General features: G+C 40.4%; 2 protein-coding genes across 3 annotated transcripts; both read left to right on the forward strand.

The window, feature by feature from the left end:
• Positions 1-309: 309 nt before the first annotated feature.
• LOC107582957 (homeobox protein Hox-B8a) lies at positions 310-3,048 on the forward strand. 2 transcript variants are annotated; one of them, XM_016268981.1, is made up of 2 exons: positions 310-1,119; positions 1,875-3,048. In XM_016268981.1, exons 1-2 carry the CDS (start codon positions 696-698, stop codon positions 2,189-2,191), a joined length of 741 nt encoding a protein of 246 aa, XP_016124467.1. In that variant the 5' UTR covers positions 310-695; the 3' UTR covers positions 2,192-3,048. The 2 variants fall into 2 exon arrangements, with proteins under 2 accessions (XP_016124467.1, XP_016124468.1); XM_016268982.1 differs by having other exon boundaries at positions 1,878-3,048.
• Positions 3,049-4,201: 1,153 nt separating this feature from the next.
• Positions 4,202-8,071, forward strand: LOC107582958 (homeobox protein Hox-B7a). The gene is made up of 2 exons (XM_016268983.1): positions 4,202-4,714; positions 7,725-8,071. Exons 1-2 carry the CDS (start codon positions 4,291-4,293, stop codon positions 7,982-7,984), a joined length of 684 nt encoding a protein of 227 aa, XP_016124469.1. The 5' UTR covers positions 4,202-4,290; the 3' UTR covers positions 7,985-8,071.
• Positions 8,072-8,382: the final 311 nt, after the last annotated feature.

An 8,382-nucleotide genomic window follows, 5' to 3' on the forward strand; every position in this document is an offset into this window, starting at 1 on the left:
TTAACGACTAAATATGCATCACTTTAGGTTGTCTGTGATGAACATGCAAAAAATCAATCTTTCAAAGGGGTTTGGAGTGGAGAAGTTGAGTGGGGGAGGGACAGAGGCTATGCACTTGATCTGATGCAAAGCGGCAGATTTCTCATTAACTTACCCGCTTGAACATATTAATGTGCATATTTTCCCCTCCTCTCTCTTCCTTGGCCCCCCTTCCCTCTCCTGCTCCGTCGCGCTCTCTCCCTCTCAGCTCTCTCTCACTCGCTTTCTCTTTTTCATTCTCTCACTCTCTTCATATCAGAATCGCGCAGAGCGGTGTCCGTGTAGGGATGCGAAAAGCCAATGGAACGAGGATCCGATAGAAGATGCAAATGATCGTGAAAACACACAGCAAAATATGAAACTGCTCATTTGCAGCCGAGTAAATCATAGAAAACTGGTTGGGAACTGGCACCCTTCACCGGAATTGTGATGCTGGAACTCTACAGTGGGAACATGCCTATGGAAGCTTTAGACAAGTTATTTTAACAAAGGTATGCAAACGCAAACCGTTCAGTTATTGGAAATCAAGGCTTGGCTGCTGCATTGTTTGTTACCTCAGTAACTTTGAAACGGACAACTCTCTGAAGCTACTGCGCGTATATAAAGACATTCAAACGCAAACTCTTCAACAAAATCAGCGCCTACAACATCAAAAGATGAGCTCATATTTCGTCAACTCTCTCTTCACTAAATACAAAAGTGGAGACACTCTGCGGCCAAACTATTACGAGTGCGGATTTGCTCAGGACCTAGGGACGAGACCCACCGTCGTGTACGGTCCAGGCACCGGGGCCACTTTCCAGCATGCCCCTCAGATTCAGGAGTTTTATCACCACGGCGCATCCACGCTCTCCGCAGCTCCTTACCAGCAGAGTCCCTGTGCAGTAACTTGTCACGGCGAGCCGGGTAACTTCTACGGTTATGATGCTCTCCAGAGGCAAACGCTTTTCGGTGCTCAAGACGCTGACTTGGTTCAGTATAGCGACTGCAAGCTCACCACGGGGGGCATCGGCGACGAGACGGACAACGCAGAGCAGAGTCCGTCGCCCACACAGCTGTTCCCGTGGATGCGACCTCAAGGTGAGCCTCGGTAGACAGAAAAGCCGGCCAACTCGCGTTGTGTGTGTTGAGTGAGACACGAAAAAATCTCAGTGCAATTTAGGTTTAGAATTGCCTTTCCTGTGTGCACGAGGGGAGGGGGGACAATAGCCGTTTTTATTGTTTTATGGTGTTCAAAACTTGTGAATCACTTTACAGTTTAATGACCCTGCCATAGAAAGACAGGAGAGTGGGAGAGAGGAAGAAGAGGGCGAGAGAAAAAACCCTTCTCTTTTAGCTGTTTCCATGTGCGAGACTTTGCCCCACAGCTGATCCAACGTCTCACCCAGGTCAAAGTTTTACTGCAGCCTTTAACGACTTACAGTGAGCCTTGAGTTTATTTCAGTACACAGTGGTCGTTTTACAATGATTAGCCTATGTCAATTATGGCTGTGCCTAATCCTTTGAAAATGTGAAATAGTATAGCCTGCTTTTTGACGACTCAACTGTGGGGTTAGTGTTGCTCATTATTTTGTATTAGTGTTGTGGTACTTATATTTGCAATGGCGGAGGTTTTACATTAATTACTGTGGCTGTGGGGAGTCTCCATGGTACACTAAAAGTCTACCCATAAACTAATAATGTATCGCGATTATGTACTGTAGATGTTCATTTCGCATGGGAGTTGCCTTTGTGCAATGTTGGTTCACAAAATATATTTGAACTTGATTGTAAAATTACGATTTGGCGCGTATTGTGAGCTCTGTCTGAACATCTGTAAACTTCTTTATTGCCAGTAGCTGCCGGACGGAGGCGAGGCCGCCAGACCTACAGCCGCTATCAGACGCTCGAACTCGAGAAAGAGTTTCTGTTCAATCCCTACCTAACACGCAAGCGGCGGATTGAAGTATCACACGCTTTGGGACTGACAGAACGACAAGTCAAAATCTGGTTTCAAAACCGTCGCATGAAATGGAAAAAGGAAAACAACAAGGACAAGTTTCCAAGCAGCAAATCTGAACAAGAGCAGATCGAAAACGAGAAACGAGAGAAAGAACAGGAATCCGGGACACAGTCAGCCGGCGAAGACTGCGACAAGGCAAAACAAATGTAGAGCGGATGCGAGTGTGTGTGTGTGTGTGTGTGTGAGTGTGTGTGAGAGAGGGTGTGTGTGTGTGTGTGTTTGTGTGTGTACGTGTCAGTCAATCAAAACGGCAAAGAATAAATAGGGAAAATAAAACGGACAATGATGAAGAGAATAACGGTGTTTGCATGGGAGGTTTGTCTCACAGAGACATTTTAATCAAGTCGAGTGGTTTCATCTTTCACTCGAGGAAGGAACATAAAAAATGACTGGGACTAGACGAATGACTATAAACTTAATGTGGTGACCACAGAACTTCAGGAAGACGAAGGACAAGAGGCATTTCTACTTTTTAATTGTTGTTCAGAGAGTATGATAGTGTTAAAGCTAGTCTCCTTTCTTTGTGAAATAATTATCGTGAAACTTAAGTTTCAATTGTTAGGATATTGTCATTAACAATTACCTTGGCAGCTGTATAGTTTTTAAGTTAAATGGTGCACTTTTAACTGTTCTCACTTATATGTTATGATGATGACCTAGAAATTAATGACTTCCAACAACATGAAACTGCCTATTTATGCCGTAGAATCTCTTTTTACACGTCTTTGGTTCTTCTTAAATCGATGGAATTTTTGTTGTCTTTCTTTCATGGGGTAAGCATGCGCACAGTGGATTATAAAAATGAATAAACATAATAAAAAATCATTTTGAAAATTATGTCATGTGACCCATTGTTTACTATGAGTCAAATTGTTGTCGTTCACCTTTACTGAAGTAGTTTATGAGATGACTATATGTTTTGTTGTCATACTTAACTGTATTCTAGTGTCTAAAACTGGAGAAATCCGGCAGATTAAAGTTTACAATAAAGTTTACAAGCGACAATCCCTGGCACCATGCATCTTCTACATCATTTCTCGCTAACGTTCGGTTCCAATGTCCGCTTAAAAAAAAACAAAAACAAAACAAAAACCTTTTTAGGTTACCAAACAAGATATGTTAAAACATAGGCCTTAATTTCAAAGAATCTATATACGCACAAACATGGAATAGAATGGAAGAGAACAAATTTATGGAACAATAAAACATAATGTTTACAAATTTGTAAATCTCATAGAAAAGTCATGTAGTGTGGTATGATTTTTGATTTATGGTTAGATACGTGAACTAAAAGAGAGGCGGCATGTGAAACCACAACTGAAAACCCTCATGACTACTTTGTCAGACCAATATTGTAACACAACACGACATAATACCCACTAAACAGAAACAGACGATGTATTATCGTGAATCTGCATAGAAAATCTCTTAAAACGAAATTTCATCTTGCTGGTCTTTGTTAAATGTGGGTATTTGAGTTATGGGAGCACATCGTGTCAGGTGAATTACTGTCGTAAAAGTATGTGGGCTTCTCAAACATTCAGAGAGTATAAGTTCCACGAAAAGATTCAGAGCTCTCGCGTAAACGTATTTGCTAACTATGTACAGGGAAACTGTTTGGGGTGCACTGAACCATTCCGTCGCCATGGAAATGGCAAGTTAGTGGTGACTGTTCAGGACATAGGGATGCTTTGAAGCAGGCACTGCTCTTGACACGGGCACACTGTACAAACATTGCAGAAATGCAGTGATGAGATTGGGGTATGCGCAGGACCGGTGACAAGAGGAAATAGTGTTGAAAATCAATACAGAAATAAATAGGTTTCTTGTTATTTGTGTGGTTCCTACGTTCCTAAATCAGGACAACCTGAACTTATTTATAAGTTTGTACAGCCCACAATTATTTATTTCTTGGCATGGATTTAGGTGATTACAGAAAACTTCTCAATAGCCTATCGATTTGTGTGTTCTCCATGTGCATTTGTGTTGACGGTACCGTTGGCTGTAAGTGAATAATTTAACAAATTTATGTGGATGGTCAGCTGCAAAGCCCTTCTCCACATTAGATGGGGCTCTGGGAAGACGTACACCCATTGGAGGATATTTCATCACGTGCTGCCCATCACGTGGCCCCAGAGGAAAAAAGGGGTGATTTTTGGTGTAAATCTAGACTGTAATTCTATAATATATCATTGGACCTCGTAAAACCGACACTAAAACTTCTTGGCATATAAATCACTTCTCAAATTATGAGTTCATTGTATTATGCGAACGCGTTGTTTTCCAAATACCAAGTGGCCAGTTCAGCCTTCTCTACAGGCGTGTTTCCCGAGCAAACTTCTTGCGCCTTTTCGTACAGCTCGCAGCGGGCCAGCGGCTACGGCTCGGCTTCTAGCGGTGCACCGGTCTCCTCTACATCTTCTGTCTCCCTGTCGAGCATGTACACTAACGGTGCTAGTCTTTCCAGCCAGACTCAAGGCATGTACCCTACTGCGTATGAACTGGGAGCTGTTTCGTTGAACATGCACAGCTCTCTGTTTGACCATCCGAATCTACCCATGGTGAGCGCTGGCGATCTCTGTAAAGCGCAAAGCAGTGGTAAAGAAGAGCAGAGGGGCTACCATCAAAACAACGAAAACAACCTCCGAATCTATCCGTGGATGAGGAGCACAGGTCTGTGAAAACTGAATGTTTCTTAAGGACCGGGGTGTGCGTCTATGTATGTCCGAGGGGGAGGGAGACAGGTTAAGGGGAGCGACCAAGTCATTTCAAAAAGTGTTCTTTTCCTCAGATCTTTTTAATGACTAATTACTCGCCATAATTCAAGACCCTAGTAGTATTTCGTGTTTTGAGGAAAAGGGAGGGGGCGGTATATGAGAGGCTTGATGAATTATGTTTAGCTTTAACAAATATCCAAGATATTTGTTGTCATGGTTGCATATGTTGCTGCTTGTGTACACATTAATCCATCTATAAGCTAGTATGTTGGCAGTCATGGCTAAGAATCCTCATATTATCGATACAGAGGGCGGGGCTTTGTATTTCTAGGGTCTGTTAGAGCTGAGTGGACCTTTGTTTTAAATTACTGTCAAAAATTTAACAGTGTCTGCGTTGGCCTGTGTGTCTTTTATATGTGCATATGCTGTACGTGTATGTGCCTGCGTGCGTGTACGCGCGCATGTGTTGGAAATTTCACAAAACATACGAATCAATATCTACGGCTAGTTCCGCTACTAATTATTCGCTCAACAGTGGTTTTTAACAAATCGTCAACTCTTCGTAGTAATTGCACTCTTCTCACATAGCCACCCCACATCCAGGCTGACGTATTTGAAAAGGAGGTCGACAAGTTCTCTTTTAATGATTTTCTGCGGCCTTTCAAGACACTCCCGGAGCACCGACGTTCCTATCAGTCAACTGTCAACCTGGGGCGCTTCTTCTCTTGTTAGCTCCCAGTGTAAAAATACAACAACATAAATACTTTTGAAACAGATACCTCATTAGCAAAGTTGCTGACATTTACTGACAGATAGTCCTTGTGCGCCTTTGGTGTACATTTTCGTTCTGTGTCTTAGTTTTGTGTGAAATGCCAATGTCAATTAAAAGTAATGCATGAGTCATAGTTAGCCTGTCTTACTGTCGTTGTGCAGAGAGATACAACATTTTAAATCATTTTAGTTTTAATAATATCCGTAGCCAATCGACCGAATTTCGATTGTAAACATTAAGCCTCTTTCAAATAGGGAAACGGTATTTTAAGCATTTAAATTTTGTATTGTTTTAAAAAATATCATATTAGTCCACTGATGTCCTGTCATGTCTGCTGTAAAGGCCACTTATTTGGTCTTATGATACGCCAAAACTGGTGTAGACAGATGCATAGAAGGAAGTCGGGCCTTACAACAAATATTCACAAGTATATAAACACATATAGGCTAATCACAAGAAGTAGGATAATCCTTTTGCACCTATATTTTTCTTTAACATATCAGACACATAAGCTGGGCCTTGCACCTCCAACCACTAGGTTTTGTGTCTTTGTTACTATAGGGCCAGCTGCCTTTTCAGTTGATTTCGTGCTTTGGTTTGATATTTCACATAGATGGGCTCTGTCCCTCGCTTTATTTCTCTTTCACTATTCACAGACAGACACATTCACACACCAGATGAAAATTCTTTTTCCATGTCTATCATTCGGGAGCCTGTGTAGAGACCCTGCACAGTAACCGAGTACAATGCTCTTCCTTGTTTTAACTCGTATAAAAGCGTTTCGTTCTGCAAGGACATACAATTTATGCACTTATTTTATACATCTTTAAGAACGAAACAGCTTTATCATTTTTATTGATTTCAATACTAAACTTGTATTTCATTCTCTCGATTTCTCTCATTTCTTCTGCTTTTCACTCAAATTCTTTATGCTTTTGGACAGTTTGTGTTAGACTAGTATCAACAAGAAGTGACACGGCGTTACCGACAAGACGGAAGTAAGATACAAACGACTGAAGAGTGCAATAAAAAGTTCAAAAGCACACGAACTCAAAGCAGTCCCCATTTGTCGACAGTCTGCTGGAAACGGAAACGCAGGGACAGCAGAAAGTCACTGACCGTGCATGGACAAGGTTGTGAAAGTCTAGTTAGATTTCTTCGCTTTAAACGTGCAGCTAAAAGATGGATACTTTACATAGATGGCTTCTTTATCTAGATTGATAGACGAACACTTCAGCGCTTATGTGTAAGGGAACTAGATCATGTTGTTGACTTTGGTCCTTTTTAGAAGGAAGTCTGAACGCCAGGGCTCCATTAGAGTCACGGGAGTGTGCAAGCCAGTGAATTTACATTCAGAAGGGGTATTTGTGCACTTTCATTTGACTTTTGAATTACATTCCACTTTTATATTTAAGATATATTTACCTTTCAAAGTTTTGATTAGCTACTGTTGTGTGTCTTTTAACCTTAATATAGAGTTAAAACTTAACGCTTAAATAGTGGTTAAACGCATGGTTAAATAACATATGTGTAGCCTATGTGTGTTTCGTTTTGCTTTATGTTTTCACTACAGTTTGTGACCTACATGTAAGGAATACAATTATTTAAAAACATAATAATACATTTGAAGTCTTTTAAAACGTTTGGATTTGATTGCCGCTTTTTAAAAAAAAAAAAAAAACAGGATTTAATAACTGCTTATTATGTGATGGTTTTTCGCCTAGGCACTCTGCAAAAAGCTAACAAGTCGTATCTAAGTATTTACAGTCACAAATCTCAATATCTGAAAATGTGTTTGTATAATCACTGGCCGCTTTGCTTATGGTGCGATAATAATACACCTACAAGAAGCAGAATGCGTGTTGTTGACTCTTTTTCCTCAGTGTGCGATATTACTGAAAATACTAAAATAAGTCGAATTTCTCGTTTTACACTAACTCATTGAAGTGGCAAGTTTTTTTTTTAGCTTAAATCTGAATTATTTTTCGATCACTATATCATATTTAAATTATTTTAATTGAATTATAAGTCTTTTGTTTTCATTCACACCAATTCAGCCAGGCGGAATACTTTTTTAAAATTGTATTTTAACTACCGAAAAAGATTCGAACACTTCATATTATTCTTTACTAATGTTGTTGGTACACATATATTCGTATTTGTTATGCTTTCTGATCCTTTCCCATTTCCACAGGTGCGGACCGCAAAAGAGGCCGTCAGACATATTCCCGCTATCAAACATTAGAGTTGGAGAAAGAGTTTCACTTCAACCGTTACCTTTCACGACGGCGGCGTATTGAGATTGCACACGCCCTGTGCTTGACCGAACGCCAGATAAAAATCTGGTTTCAAAACAGAAGGATGAAATGGAAGAAAGAGAACAAATCAATGGGCCGCTGCTCTCCTGCTGCTGACCAAATCGGGGGCGACGAGGAAGAGGAAGATGATGAGTAGCCACGCAAGTGGAAGACATAAAAATAGATTATACTATAGACTATACTATCGATTCAACCTGCTTTATTTCAGGATACACTGAGTTGAAAAAAAAGACATGCTACTTACAATACTGTATAAAGTGTCACTGTCGTCTAACTATGTAACTTGTGTTAGAGGTGTTAATGTGTTAGACTATACTATAGTAAATATAGGCCTAGTAATACAAGTAATTTTGAAACGCATTTTAATATAGGATTAATACTCCAATATAAGCAGCCTAAATTATAGGCTATACATATAGGATTAATATAGTGTTAATAATACTGGAATATATAGGCTATTTCATATATGTGTGACTCATATTTGTGACCACGTTCGGACTAGTCACTGTGGGGTCAAACACGGAAGGGAGCAAG

Source organism: Sinocyclocheilus grahami, unplaced genomic scaffold, assembly GCF_001515645.1.
Source record: "Sinocyclocheilus grahami isolate Dianchi unplaced genomic scaffold, SAMN03320097.WGS_v1.1 scaffold48.1, whole genome shotgun sequence".
Classification (NCBI taxonomy): domain Eukaryota; kingdom Metazoa; phylum Chordata; class Actinopteri; order Cypriniformes; family Cyprinidae; genus Sinocyclocheilus; species Sinocyclocheilus grahami.